Here is a 14,749-nt window from a genome sequence, read left to right on the forward strand (position 1 = left end):
CTTCACCTGCTCTTAGTTAACAGATATAAAACTCTTCATCCCATAATTCAACTCTTAACTACAGGCAAGTCCAATAAGCCATGTCTTTTCCTTTTTCTTTTTTAAATAACTTCATAAAACCACATCTTTTCAAATCCAAGTGTCAGCAAAAAGCCCAACAGAGCCCTAAAATAATCACGTTAGTTAACAAATACAAAACTCGTCATTCCATCTCTCAGCGCTTAACTGTAAGCAAATCCAAAGCACAATGTCTTTTCCAGTCCAGATGTCAGCAAGTCCAGAAAGAACCACCCAAAGTAACAGCATATTTCATTTTAACCCTGATCAAATAAGCCAACTTTATGTTCCTTCCTTTTACATAAAACAATTTTGCTCTTTAATCTATTTGGATGATCATTATCCCATGTCTCGAATTTCTTCAAAACTTTAACAAGCCTTTCTTGTAAGTCCAGCAGGAAGAAATTATTCCAATTCCTCTCTTGAACTGGCATTTTTATTTCCTTCCTTGTTCCAAACCTTTTTCTGTAACAGCTTCTTCTGGGAACAGGGTGTTCATAAAGACACACAACATAGCTGACGTGGTTGATCCAAAGTCCCGTTGCCATTCCCCAACAATATCTCTGAACACCGTTGTAAGTTGCTTATCTTGCTATGTCTCCAATATCGAAAATAATCTCTTTCCCACAAAAATGCCTTTATTCTTTGAAATTAATTTCGGAGTCTTAATATTCAAAATCAAATATTCCAACTCTTTCTGAGCCCTTAATCTGTTTAAAACCTTCTAGAGCCAAAGTCTTGTCTTGCTTTTTGCTGTGTATTTTGAATTCCTAAAGCTGATAAAGGTGCAGTTTCAGTTTCTTACATTAAGGGCTGAAGGCCCTCACCGGTGTTCCAGCCTTGTCCTTCCGAAGGCGACTGACTTGTTTAAAGCGGTTAACAGGCAATTTTCGAAGGTGGTTAGCAAAGGACCTGCAAACTTGGTGTCCTTCGGAGGCTCCGGCTGTGGCTGGAGCACGATGGGCAAATGCCCTCGTCTCCTGGTCCCCCCCCCCCCCGGAGACCAGAACCGCACGGAGCGCAGCATGGGCAGTCTCGCCTCTCTCTTTCTCCAGAGAGGGTTGATCTACTCGTCGGCGCCTTGCTCTTAGCCACAACCGTCTTCAGTCTACCATTTCTTCTCCGGAAGTCCACAAATTTACAACTTTTTAAAATAAAACCATTTCACTGGAAAAAAGCCCCCCCCCCCCAAAAAACCCACCCCAGTATAAAAGCATATTTGTGGTGGGAAGGATGAGTTTGCTTATGCCTTAAATCTTGACAACAGCCACTGCCCTTTACCGCAGCCAGGAACAAAGGGCATTTCCGTGCATGAGCTTGGCTTCCCTCAAAATGCCACAGCTGCTTTCGGAACTCCTCCTGCTGGCCCAGCTGCACTGAAGCCGAAGCCGCACGCTCGGCCTTCCCTTTCCCCACCCGCGTAAGTCCTTCTGCAAAAGGAGGGTCAGAACGTCGTGCCCTCTGCGCCTGACTCTTGCACTTCCTCCTCCTCTGAAGAGAAGACACACTGACTCTGCAGCTGTCCCTTTGCTTTGCGTCCAGCACGCTTTGGCATCAAACTGACCCGCCTGCTCAGGACTCGCTAGGAAGCCCTTTAGCAGCCCTCCGTTGTTGCCCGGCAACCCGGGTGTTCAGAGACGCCGTACGTGGGGTGCAGGACACTCTGACTGCTGCACTGGAGCGGGATCCGTGCAGCACGAGGCAGGCCAAACAAACCAGGCTGCTGGTTTCCTAACTTCTAATTGCTGCCGTTGGGTTTGTTTATCAAAATACGTCAGCCACTAACAGAGGCTGGAAAAGCGGAGCCCAGGGTGGGAGGCGCTGGCAGCGAGGCAGCCTGCTGCTTCTCCCAGACTCCCGGGGCCTTCTAGGGAAAGGTGCAGCTGCTAGGGGGGAGCGTTCCACTCCATTCAAAATCTGGAGATGGGCAGAGTATCCGTGTCCGCACCATCTCAGCCTACAGTTTGAAATGAGACACCGAGTCGTTCTCATTGTTGTCATTCTGAGCACACGGCCTTTTAGAGCGCCATTTCGTCCAGGATGTCTGTTCAAGAATCGACGGGGGGAGTTCTCCCTGTGTCTTCTGCGAAGGTGACCCTTCCCGCGAGGGACTCGTAGCGTCATTGGGGCTCTCCGTAGTGTGCGGGCCCAGGGGAGGTCGACGGCGTTGGAGGTCTGAGGGGAGCGCAGTCTTCCCAGGCAGAAGCCCCAGTTCTGAGGGTTTTCCTTTTCTTTTTAAACCCTAGAATTTCGCCCTGGTGAGCCGTGGAAGGGTTACCCGAACGTTGACCCAGAAACTGACCCTTACGTCACTCCTGGCAGCGTCACAAGCAACCTGTCAGTCAGCACTGTGCGGGAGGCTGACCACCTCAGGGACAGGAACAGCGGTGCGTCTGCCAGGGGGGTGACACTTTCAGCCTCAGGAAAAGTGTTCTCATGCGGCCCAGATGCCCTGCAGCCGGAGCCTTTTCTCCCGCCTGCCTCCTGGGCTGGCTTGTTTTTCAAGTCTCCCCAGGAAGAAAGTTCCACAGCTGGGAGACCCGGGACCGGCGATGCGGGAAGAGCCTGGGCCAAGGGAGGGACGGCAGGAGGGGAGGGGCTGCACTTTGGCCACTCGCCAATTTCTGGCAGGCACTTTCCATGAAAGATGGCGCCATTTGCGGGGTGGTGAAGCTCCCGTGTCTCCGCCAGTCTGGCTTCGGTGGGGCAGCGGGCAGGCTCCATGGCCCGGGCGGCTCCTCTCACAAGCAGCTCCCGGCCCAAGGGGGCTCGGCTCCCTGCAGGCCAGGCGGCTCTGGAGAGGGGTCCTGGGCAGGCTGTGGGTGCCAGCAGGGACTTGGTGGCCAATGCCCGCCACTGGCTTCCCCTGTGCCCCAGAGGCCTGTTCTTGGCAGAGCCAGCCTTGTTTTAGGGCTGTAGCCTGGAAGTAAAACCGAGAGAGCTCCGAGCATCTCCGGCGGCCTGGCCCTTACTGCTGCCCCACGCCCAAGACGGCTCCACCAGCTTCTCAAGTGACGCGTTCCTGTGACTTCCTTCTGCCAGGGTCATCCTCAGCTCTGAACACCACGCTGCCTTCAACTAGTGCCTGGTCATCCATTCGTGCCTCCAACTACAATGTTTCCCTCAACAGTACAGCACAAAGCACTTCTTCAGGTGAGGCCAGCCAGGCAGCCGTGCCACGGAGCCCCCTCTCCTGACCCCGCGTCACCCGTCCCATTTCTCTCCCGAGCCCCGCAGCCTCAGAAGCAGCTGGCTGTGTGGATGTTACGATCAATTTCTCCTTCCAGCCAGAAACGGTGACTCCAAATCAGCCTGGTCTCCTGCTTCCGTTAACAACACCTCTCTGGCCCATGAGTTATGGAAGGTTCCTTTGCCGCCCAAGAGCATCACTGCTCCGTCACGCCCCCCACCTGGACTGACTGGGCAGAAGTTGTCTCTGCCCACGTGGGATAACTCTATGCGACTTGGGGGCAACTGGAGCAATTCGGATGCTAGATACACCCCTGGTAAGAGTCTGGATCCCACCCCATACTCCCACCCTCCCCCGGTTTGCTGATGGCAGCACATGTCTGTGCTCAAAGAAGGGGCTCCACTTTTCCCAGTGGAGCCATGTCCTTGAGGCCTGGGCTGTTCCTGGGCTGGGCTGATGGGATGGTTCTGGCAGAAGCAAAGCAGCTGCACAGTCCTGGCCAGGCCTCCCCTTGCTCAGAGAGCCAGGCGCTGTTGGGTCAGATGCTTTTCCACCTGCCACCACCCTCGTCTGCATGAGACTTTGGCAAAGACCCCTTCCGTCATTTGGGGGAAAGGTGTCCTAACAGTCAGGAATCACGCTGAGACGAGGAGTAGGTCTCTAGTGTTTATTACTGCTACATAAAACAGAATCCTAACAAACTGAAGAAGCGTGGGAAAAACCCAGACAGATAAACCCCAAAAGTTAAGGCGGGTCTGATCTGTGTCTCTTTGAATGGCTGCTTAATTCCTCAGTACTATGCATGCGTTTTCCCCCCTGGATAGAGGCCCTCTCCTGCTCGCCATCAGTACTCATGACAAAAGGGCCTCTGCTCTCTTGATAAATCCACTCAACGTATATGGAGCTGCAAATGGTCCACTGGCGGAGATCGTGGACATTGGTGTGATTGCTGAAATGTGAGAACTCTCAGGGAGCTGAACCTTCTGAAACATGCAGCTGACAAGGAGAATTAAACGGTTTGAGAAATGTTGTTTAGGACCATTGTTGAAAGTCTTACGGACATGGGAAGAATGGCCTTCTGAATCCCATGGTCTTCCCACATCCCTTGCTTTTTCCAGTGTCCAGGAGCTGGAGTTGCATTTTCTCTTTCAGGTTCCAGTTGGAATGAGAATAGCAGCTCAGGGAGAATCACTAACTGTCTTGTCCTGAAGAACCTCACACCTCAGGTGAGCCACACTGCATTGGGGCGTTTCCCCCTGGGGGATCTGAGTCCCTCTCCCCTACAGCCAGGACTGGCAGCAGCTAAATGGGGCCCCTTGTCTCTACATCCAGATTGATGGCTCCACCCTGCGGACACTCTGCATGCAGCATGGGCCCCTGATCACATTCCACCTGAACCTCCCCCACGGCAACGCTTTAGTCCGGTACAGCTCAAAAGAAGAGGTGATGAAGGCACAAAAATCTCTCCACATGTGAGTAGACCTCCAAATGTCATGCAGGGCTCAGGCAGAAATAGAGGCGAGGCCACGGGTACCTTTCCTGGGCAGACTTTGCCTGCTTTTGGTCTCCAGGAGAGGCACCTGGATTGCTTTGCAGAGAGTCATCCTTAGAACTCAGACCTTCATCTCAAATGACCTGGCAGGACCACATTTTCTTTTGAATTAACCTGCTTTTAATATACCTGGTTTATCTGCCACTTAATTGGCTGGATTCTCCTCTGGAGAATGCCTTTTTTTTACTACAACAGGGTGGTTACTGTAGTATAAGCCAAGTGGGTAAGTGGTGGTGGTGATGGTAAGCATGTAAGGTGTTTAGAGAAAGGTCAGAATGACGTCATCACAGGGTGGAACTGGTGGTCTTGAGTGGAGATGCCTTTCAGGTGGAAACTGAAGTTGTGTGTTTTGCGAGGCTCCTGCCCATCTCACATAACTTTTGCTGGCTTTGTGAACAGGTGTGTCCTCGGGAACACTACAATTCTGGCTGAGTTTGCCAGCGAAGAGGAGATTAGCCGCTTCTTTGCACAAGGCCCGTCTCTCACCCCTTCCCCTGCCTGGCAATCTCTGGGCACCAGCCAGAACCGTCTGGGGACTGTGGACAGCCCCCACGCATTCTCCACCCGCAGTGACCTGAACCCGCACTGGAGTGGCCCTGGGCTTTCGGGAACGAGCGGTGGAGACCTCCACAGCACCTCCCTTTGGGGCGGCCCAAACTACACCACCAGCCTCTGGGGTTCCCTGGGCGGCAGCGACACCAGGGGCCTTGGCAGCCCATCCCCGCTCAGTGCGTTTCTCTCCGTTGACCATCTCGGGGCCGGGGGGGAGTCCATGTGACCGTCTGCCCGTCTTTCAGTGGGAAAAACTGTGACCTCAAAGCAGCACTAAATTTGGATTTCCCCCCCCCACCTACAGCCTCTAGGGGTCAACTGTGGAAATGGTTACGTCGTGCACATTTTTCCTCTTTGTTTTAGCCCAAAACATACCAGTTTGAATACTTGAATCATGCAGGCCAATATTATAATGTGAAAAGTGAATAGATTTACATTTCCAGGTAGTACTATACATAGTTCAGCAGTTACCTACATAAGATCAGTTTACTTTCTTGTTTTCCTTGATTTTTTTTTTCCTGGCAACTTGCTGAAAATGTTGGAGTTTGAGCTTTTTAAGCTTTGCACAGACTTGGTCTTTCTCCCTACTCTACAATGTTTGAGTGGCAGTAGCTGCCGCCAACGCCAAGGGCAACTTTTTGGGGTGGGCGGGGTCCCTGCTTCAGGCCAGGATGTGCCCCGCTGCCCCTGCGGGTCGGTCTGTCGGCCAGCCGGCCGGCCTGCCTGGCCACTCTGCGTCCCGTGGCAGCCTGCAGCGCCAAACAGTTGGGGGATGAGACTCTGCTAGGATGACGGATGAAGATGTGTTGCACCTATTGGCTCATGTGGAATCAGACTAAAGAATGGAGCTCGGCGGTTTCTGAAACTGCGCGCACAGCTGTCTTGCAACCCGGCTGGCTCGCCTCGGCGGAGCCCTGCACTTTCAAGAGGCATTTGGGTTTTGTCTTTTATTTGGGGGGCTCCTGTTGGGGCACTGCCTTGTTTACAGAAATTTTTCTTTCTCTTTTTTTTAAGAAACAATGTTTACTCTTCCATCACTTAAATATTTTTTAGAAAACAAAATGTGGATGATAAAGATGCTTCCTCTTGATCTCTGGGAATCACGGGCCGTGTGCGGCCACGTTCCATTAGTTTTTTCTATTCCCGCCTCCTAATCCAAGAGCATGGCTCTCAGGAAAACTAAGGTCCCCAGTAGAACTCGTAGTTTCTTATAGGAAAATAACTTTTAGCACTGATTATTACTTGCTCTGTAAAATGACTTCTGCCAAAAATTGCTTCAAGTCGCTGGAGTTTGACATTCTGTGCTTTCCGATGCTGTCTTTTAATAGTGCGGGGTGGGAAGGGCGGTGCTTGGCTCGTAACCTGTAGTTTCCCATTTTTCTAAAGCCCACCACTGTTGCTCCTCTCTTCCTGCCCTCCCCCTCCTGCGATGCTCCCCCTGCTCTTGTGACTGTGTTTCATGTTTAACCTTAAAGCTGAAGTAACTATGCAGACTGTAACCAAGGATTTGGAATTACAGAATTTTGTTGTATAAATTTTAAATGTTTAAAGTTCCTGCAAATACTTTTCTTGTGAAAGTGTTAAACTCATCTTCCTTTTGCCACAAATGGTATTATCTGATGCTTGTTTAGTTGGAGGATGAAATACTAAACAAGGATAAAAAATAACTTTTAACTGTGCCGAAAGACGCTCTCATTTCATTGCCTTGATTCTAACTGTTGTGTCTGAAGATGCAAAAGTTGTCAGTGGCTTTTTAACTGTTTACAAATAGAGTGTGATTGTAAAATGTACAGTTTGGGTTGTGTTCAAATTATGAAGTTTCTCCAGATATTAATAAATCATGACTTTTGGGGCTGCTTATCTGTTGTGTTGGACTTGTCTAATTTTCTCTCCAGCAGCAGCCCTCCACCACAGTAGGCGTTGGATTTATGTGGAAAGATGCTGGCTTGTTTGCCTTTTCTATTTACAGACAGCACAGATGTCCCAAGGGAATTTTAAATAGCATTTTCGAAGTACTGACATCCTGTACTGTAATTTCTCCAAATGCTTTTGTACATATGCAAAAACAGAATCTGCATATGAGAATCTGTTAAGACAGACTTGGTTGTCAGTTCAGTTGAATAGTTGGATCAAACCAGAATTGAACGGAATGGAAATCGAATGTTGCCTGTGCTGGACAGGTGCTGGTGCAGGAGGGAGGTTGTCACTGCAGACCCTGTGATGGCACGTGCCCAGCAGAGCACATGACGGGTGTCCCAAGGAGGCTGCTTCTAGGCTGGTGGGAAATGCTTGCTGGCACAGCAGCTGCAGCCCGTTTTCAGCCAGAAGGAAGCACCCCCTTGCTCAGCTGAAGGCAGCAGCGTGCACTGTTGGGGCAGCAGCACCCTTCCCCACCTCCAGGTTGGCTTGGCCTTCATCCCTGCCAAGTAACTCCTGTGCCCTCAGCTGCTGCAGCTCTGTGGTTCACCCTGCCAGCTTTTTCAAAGGAGTCCCAGCAAGCCACAGGAACTCAGCCCTTTGTCTGGAAGCTATGCATGATGCACCCTGCTTGGTGACGCTTTCCAACTTACCGCCTTTGAAACCGTAGATGATAGTTCCAAGTCACTATAACCGCCCAGAGTCCCTCTGGTGGGAGGAGATAGGCAGTGACAGACAGATGAGAGATGAGAGAGACAGATGATAGAGATAGAATGAATATTGGCTGAGGATGGGATGATGAGAGCTGCATCAGTGGAAAGCAGGTCCCATCATTGCCACCAGATAGAAAGTGTCTTTCCACACGACTTGGTACCTAGCAGGCTGCAGGACCTTGTCCTCACCTGGCCAGTTCTATCTACCCAGGAGAAACTTGGTTGTGCCCCACTTGAATGAGAAAAGAGGGGCCCCGGCTTGACTGTGGCCCTCAGCAGCAGCGCAGGTTCTTCGGAATGGCCTCCCAGGGGACATCTTCAGACCTTGTGTCTTGATTTGCTTATCATTTGATCTGGTTTATTCTCTTTTCACCCAATTGTGGACCTTTTGTGTTTTCGCTGTTTCTTAGTAACTTTCTTGTAAACTGCCAAGAACCCTTAAGGATATGGCAGTCATAATGATGCAAGAGGTATCTGGCCATCTGGCTTTAGATGAGCCTGAAACTCTACACGCCACTCCCTTGATTGAATTATGCCAACTGGGTTCAAGGAGCACAGTGAGCCGCTCGCTCACTCTTCCTCTTTGCCCAAATGCCCTGAAGGTAGGATCCTGACAACTTCCACAAAGCCCTGAGGGATCTTCCCAGGACAGGCTGCTTGCACAACCCAGTTGTGCACCGTATGAACCAGCATGTGTGACTGTGTGTCTCAATTTCTGTGCCAGCCCAATTTGGATAAATGGATCGTACAAGCCCAGCTACGTAAAGCGAAGGGGAGCCAGATGTTATTTCTCTACCTGGTTGAGGTTAGTTTTTCATCCACACAGTACTGTGAATAAAGGCTGCACTGTCTGATGCAGAGTCCATGTCCGCTGTGTTCAGGGTTGCATCACTGCAGCAAGCATTCTGCTCCTGGCGTCTGCCCTGCACCAGCGTGAAAAGCCCACAGGAATCTAGAGCCAAGACACACTCCTGGTTAACTACAGATGGTTGAATTAGCAGTGACAGAGCCACAAACCACCAACTGCAGGTCAGCCTGGTTTCTTATGCAGCTGCAGGCATTCTGTGCTTGTGGTCCTTTAAGTGCAGCAGCAATGCTGTGAGATGAGATCAGAAACTGCTGCACTACTGGAGATACCCAAATGGGGACGGGGGGGGGGGGGGGATGGTGCAAGGTCTCACGGTAGGGAAAGTCTTGAGAGAAACACAGTTTTAAAACCAGCAATGGGACTAAAGGGAGAAGAATTACTCATATTTATTCTGAAGGCAAACATATACAGCTTTAAATATAACAAACAAAACTCTTCTTCTGAGAGCCACAGTGATTCCAAACAGCAAAGGGGCTGGCTTGCCAGGATCATCCTCCCCGATCACATCATCCAGCTCTCGGAACAGAACAGTAATTACCTGTCAGCAGGGTGAGAATAAAATATTTGTACCTTGCATATGACCACCAGAAAGGAAATCTTGCAGCGATAGCTGAGTCACATGAACACTCAAGAGCAGCCAGTTTCAACTGGCTCCATGTCTCCAAAGCACTGCCTTGCCACCAGTCAAATGAAAGGTCACCTGCCAAGGGCAAGACCACCGTTCTGATCCATTTCAGTCAAGAAGAGCAGATGCCCCCAACAGGCTGCTCAGGGAGTCAAACCGAATGCATCAAGGTAACTGTTTGGCTTTTGACTTCCTGGGGAGGCATGGCGAGCAGAGATGACAACCACAGGAAAGACCGAAGAACCGGCAAGCAGACCGGTTCTTCAGAACTTCTGACAAGGAGAGGACGGGAGATCACCCACATGTGCTCCCAACAGTTGCTCCTTGCAAGGAGACCACAAGATAGCGGTCTCCTGCAGGTTTGAGTGCCAGGAGACAGTGATGAGTCATCATGCTCAGAACCACGGTGGAGCCTTTTAAAGGACACTGTTTGCTAACCTCGTTTTCTAATCACTTTCAGAAATTGCTTATTTAGCTATCTTAAAGCTATTAGAGCTCTTCAGAACAAGTTTGAAAAGCCACCTGAGTCTATCCTCATTTCTGAACCAAAAAAGAAAATTACCTGTAAGTTTAAAATCTTAAAAGAATTTGAAATAAATGGCAAAAAGCTAAACAAGATTTTGAACTAAGGAAGTTTTATAAATGAATTAAGGGTCCAGACAAATTTGGAATATTAAAACTTTTACTACAGGTAGTCCTCACTTAATTCATTTAGTGATGGTTTGGACTTACGATGGTGCTGGAAAAAACTGACTTACGAACAATTCTCACGCAACCGTTGCAGCATCCCCATAGTCATGTGATCACAATTTGGGCACTTGGCAACCAGTTCACATTCATGACTGTTGCAGCGTCCCATGGTCACGTGATCGCCATTTTCAACCTTTCTGGCCAGCTTCTGGCAAGCAAAATCAATGGGGAACCGCATGATTCACTTAACGCCCATGTGGTTCACTGAATGCCCATGGTGATTCATTTAACCACCACTACAAATAGGTCATAAAATTGGGTCAGATTTGCTTAATGACTGCTTCGCTTAGCAACCAAAATTCCTGTCCCAATTGTGGTCCTTAAGCAAGGACTAGCTATCTATGTTTTGGAACTAACTATATAAAATAAACGGGATGCGGTGGCGCGGTGGCGCTGCGGGTTAAACCGCTGAGCTGCCAATCGGAAGGTTGGCGGTTCAAAACCGCGCGGCGGGGTGAGCTCCCGTTGCTAGTCCCAGCTCCTGCTCACCTAGCAGTTCGAAAACATGCAAATGTGAGTAGATCAATAGGTACCGCTTTGGCGGGCAGGTAACGGCGTTCCGTGTAGTCATGCTGGCCACATGACCCGGAAGTGTCTCCGGACAACGCCGGCTCTTCGGCTTAGAAACGGAGATGAGCACCGCCCCCTAGAGTCGGACACGACTGGACTTTACGTCAAGGGAAACCTTTACCTTTACCTTATATAAAATAAAAGCTTTACATGGGAACCAAAATTATTTTGTCTACTCTAAGTCATAAGAGATAAGAGATTTTATGATTTAAATTGGATACTAGAGAAGACTAAAGATTCCAGGCAAAAGGGGAAAAAAAGTGTAAACCTGCTTTTGGTTTTGATCAGTATTGGGATCTACAAAATGATACAAAACGCTATAGCATTTGAAGTACTAAAGGAAATCTTCGAAGAATGGAGCCAGAAATTAGTAGCCACAATATCAACAATATCAATATTTGCTTCTATGGACAGACTATGTTCAAAAGATGTCAATGAAGGAATGACAGATGTGAAACATATCTTGCTTGATGCAGAAATAGTAGAACGAGAATTGGATTTTTAAAAATGTGGATTACAAGACAGAGAAGGCATTTAAAGTGGAAATACAAGTGACAGGCCAAGAGTATGACCTGGATAAGGATACTCTACAGGATATACAAAAGAAGCTGGGCGAAGTTTTAAAAATTAAAGGGGAAATACAAGTGATAAACCAAGATAATGACCTGGACAATGTCTTTTTATTGGATTTACATTGTTAAAGCCCCAAAGCAGCCTATGAAATGGCACAAAGAAGAAATATTAAATCCTACAATAGTTAAATGAACTAAAGATTAAGATTTTCAGAGGTAAAAGGAAGGAATATAGAGTTGGTTTATTTGATCAAGATTAAAATTAGACTTGTTTTTATGAAATTCTGGCAACCCTTTACAGACTTTTTCCTGATACCAGGATTGAAAAGTTGATGTCTTATGGATTTGCTAATAGATAAGGGATGGGTTAAGGGAAGAAGAGATATGGTTTGTAACCTCATAGGGGGTGAAGAGCTACCAAACTTGTTTATACTTATTGTGATGAAGACTGGAAGTCACTTCTTTATATATTTCTTTTTCTTTATCTCACTTTCCTTTTTTTTTTTACTTTTTCCTTTGTACTTTTTCCTTTTTTTTACTTTCTGAGTTTAGTTTGTATTAGTTTTTATTACTGTAATTAAAATCTTTAATAAAAATTATATATATTGTCATTGTTGAATTAAATTGTCATTGTTGAATTTAATTGAATATAATTGTCATTGTTGAATTTAATTGAATATAATGTCATTGTTGAATTTAATTAACCAAGTTGCCCTTTTGAACATAAAGGTAAGCCTACAAAAGTTAAGCTGACTCGAGGCAGGACGTGCTGGTTTCTCGCCAGTATTCTACTGCGATGAACCCCAAGGCACCCACATCCCATCCAACATTCATCAACCCAAAGCATGAATATTCTCTGCCCTGTCAAACACAGACCGTCAAGGAGATTTCTATTCATAAAAGCCAAAATCCCTCCTATTCTGCTTTGTGAAAATCTGCCTTGCAGTTGCTCTGGGCCAGTCAACTCATCCACCTCAAGGCCTGTCACCCTCACCAAGCAGCCTGCAGCAGCCTTCCTGAAGCTTTGCAGGCAGCTGTCTACAAGCTGATTTGACTGCCTGATGCTCACACTCGCATTCCACTATCCACCCCAGGAGCCCTGCACATTGAGGCTTCAACCCAATTTCGGATTTATCATGAGATTGTGAGCTCTATTTTTCATTCCTCCAATATGCTGTTGAATGTTCAAGAAGAAAAGGTAGGTGTAATAGTCCAAACCTCTTCCCTGCCCTCACTGCTTCTTCCCTCTTTCCCATCAGAATTTCCAATCTATCATATCACAAAACCATACAATGTAAGGCTGGAAAGGACTTCGGGGATCATCTAATTGTCCAACCTCCTCCCACTGCAGGAATGTATCATCTGACGCATTGTTGAAGGATGTTGGCCAGCAGTGGCCTAGTGCTCCCAGGCAATATATTCCTCTCCTCCCTGCCATGGCCAGCGAGAGAAGCAACCCAGTCTTCCTAGACTGAAATGCAAGTGAAACCCATTCACAAAGGAACTTTTAATGGACCCAGCTTGATTTTGCCTCCACTGGATCCAAACCGTGTCTATTCAGGCTCCCACTATCTGCTTCCCTGACTGGGCCCTGCTCCTGATATCAACTGCAGATCATTCCTCCTTGCAGACTTCACCACATAAGACCATGGCGTGTCCTTTCTGCAACGTTATATCCACTTACTCAGCTTGACAGAAACTCATTCATACACATCTTGCGTGTCAGCAATGTAATCTATGATATCTTGAGGACTCATCAGCTTCTCTGCTTCCGCATCTGGAATTTCGAAGCCTGGAAAAGATTTGGCTCATTTAGTTCAGAGTTTCCAGTCGCTCACTCAATCAGCAAGACCAAGCACCACAATCTTGGCCTGAAGACTCTGACGCTTCTTCCAAAGAACCCTGCAGTGCAGGGCTGACGTCACAACACCAGGAGGAGAAGGGAAATATCCACATCTCTGGGTGGTGAATATACCATTGTATTCAAAGCTCAGACGCACCTCGTCAGTGGTATGTCTCTCTGGATCCTTGAGAGTTGTTCTTGGTGCAAAGTTCAACACATCTTTCTGAAAATTTGAATTACGCTATTTATGTGCAACTGTTTCCATATTCAAAATGAGAAAATGCTGAGCACGGCAGATACAGAAGTTTGAACCCCTTTTCAATCAGTATTCCGAAACAGCTTCTTGGGCAGAAGTCTGGAGACTATGAAGGTCATTCCGAAAGCTGAAAAAAGTCTGGATGTTTCAGCAGGACAATGATCCAAAACATACCTCCAAATCAACCTCAATTTACTGGAAAGTAGGATAGACTTTGCAATGACCTTCACAGTCTCATCTGGAGCATTAATGAAAACCTGCGGGAAGATTTCAAAAGGAAAGGCCTGGAAGGGGATCTAAGATTTCTGCAAGCAAAGGGGGGGGGGGAAGCAGGAACAGGAAGGTAGGCTGCAGGAAATGCTTGGAGGCTGTGGGATCTCTTGGTGGACTTTCTACTGAGCAAATCCACCTCCGAGCTGAGGCGTGCGAAGCTGGAGGACTGCCATCCTCTTCCTGAAGTCTGTCACCTGCCCGGCCCGGAGAGTTCTTGCTCGGCATGCAGAGGGCTCCGGGGGGTGGGGGGTGCGTGTCCCCCGCTTTAAACGAGGAGTCGGCGCCCAATGCAACCAGCGGGCGCGGGAGCCGCTTTCCGCCCGCCCGCCCGCCCGCGGCGCCCCTTACCGAACTCGTCCTCCATGGCCATGATGATCTCCACTTGGTCCAGGCTGTCCAGGCCCAGGTCCTTCATGAAGTGCGAGTCGACCGTCAGCTGCAAGGGCGAGGGGCGGCGTCAGAGGGGCTGCCCGTCCCGCCCGCGCCCCCCCGCGCCCCCGCGCCCCTCACCTTCTCGGGGTCGATCTTGTCGTAGAGCTTCAGCACGTAGAGCACCTGGTCGTGGATGCCCTTCAAGGTCAGCGTCGGCGCGTCCGAGTAGCCGCGGGCCCACTGCGGGCGCGGGCACGGCGGGGGCAGCGAGGCCCCGGCCCAGCCCGCGCCCCCGCCGCCCCGCCGCCCCCCCGGCGCCTGCCCCGGCCCCCCCAGCGCGGCCAGGCGGCCCAGCGGGAGGAGGCGCTGCCGACGGAGCCCGGCCGCGGCGCGCACCAGCACCCGCGCCGCCATCTCGACCCTGCGCGCCTGCGCCCTCGCCGCGCGGCGGGCCGGCGGCCGGGCGGGGCTCCCGACAGGCCGCGCGGCGGGGGGCGGAGCCCTGCTCTCCGGGCGCCTGCGCAGCGGGTGGGCCGGGCGCGTGGCGGGCGGCGGCGGCGGCGGCGCGGGCAACGGCTCCGCCCCTTCGTGGGGACGCCGGAGGGTGCGGCGGGGCGCCCTTCCCGGGCCGTTCGCGCT

The 14,749-nt window shown here is 49.6% G+C and overlaps 2 protein-coding genes across 4 annotated transcripts in view; one reads left to right on the forward strand and one right to left on the reverse strand.

Moving 5' to 3' along the window:
* The window catches only part of TNRC6A (trinucleotide repeat containing adaptor 6A), a 53,302-nt gene extending 46,091 nt beyond the window's left edge, over window positions 1-7,211 (forward strand). For all 3 annotated transcript variants that reach the window (XM_063314652.1, XM_063314654.1, XM_063314653.1), the window contains 6 exons: window positions 2,304-2,444; window positions 3,100-3,210; window positions 3,345-3,563; window positions 4,400-4,473; window positions 4,580-4,719; window positions 5,199-7,211. In XM_063314652.1, the coding sequence (XP_063170722.1) occupies window positions 2,304-2,444; window positions 3,100-3,210; window positions 3,345-3,563; window positions 4,400-4,473; window positions 4,580-4,719; window positions 5,199-5,577 (1,064 nt within the window). In that variant the 3' untranslated portion in view covers window positions 5,578-7,211. The remainder of the gene's footprint in view (window positions 1-2,303; window positions 2,445-3,099; window positions 3,211-3,344; window positions 3,564-4,399; window positions 4,474-4,579; window positions 4,720-5,198) is intronic.
* A 2,006-nt stretch (window positions 7,212-9,217) lies between these two features.
* On the reverse strand, window positions 9,218-14,557 carry NDUFAB1 (NADH:ubiquinone oxidoreductase subunit AB1). Its single transcript, XM_063314826.1, has 4 exons — window positions 14,249-14,557; window positions 14,087-14,174; window positions 13,051-13,158; window positions 9,218-9,387 (listed from the first exon to the last, which is right to left on the reverse strand). The coding sequence occupies exons 1-3, from the start codon at window positions 14,522-14,524 to the stop codon at window positions 13,067-13,069; spliced, it is 456 nt and encodes a 151-aa protein (XP_063170896.1). The 5' UTR covers window positions 14,525-14,557; the 3' UTR covers window positions 9,218-9,387; window positions 13,051-13,066.
* Window positions 14,558-14,749: the final 192 nt, after the last annotated feature.

Source organism: Candoia aspera, chromosome 14, assembly GCF_035149785.1.
Source record: "Candoia aspera isolate rCanAsp1 chromosome 14, rCanAsp1.hap2, whole genome shotgun sequence".
Lineage (NCBI taxonomy): Eukaryota > Metazoa > Chordata > Lepidosauria > Squamata > Boidae > Candoia > Candoia aspera.

Bases quoted from the DNA above. Each gene is read 5' to 3' on its own strand.
- NDUFAB1 (XM_063314826.1), bottom strand. From the start codon at position 14,524: ATGGCGGCGCGGGTGCTGGTGCGCGCCGCGGCCGGGCTCCGTCGGCAG. The intron at 14,175-14,248 runs GTGAGGGGCGCG...TCGCCCTTGCAG, and splicing joins ACAAGATCGACCCCGAGAAG to CTGACGGTCGACTCGCACTT. The intron at 13,159-14,086 runs GTAAGGGGCGCC...AATCTTTTCCAG, and splicing joins GGCCATGGAGGACGAGTTCG to GCTTCGAAATTCCAGATGCG.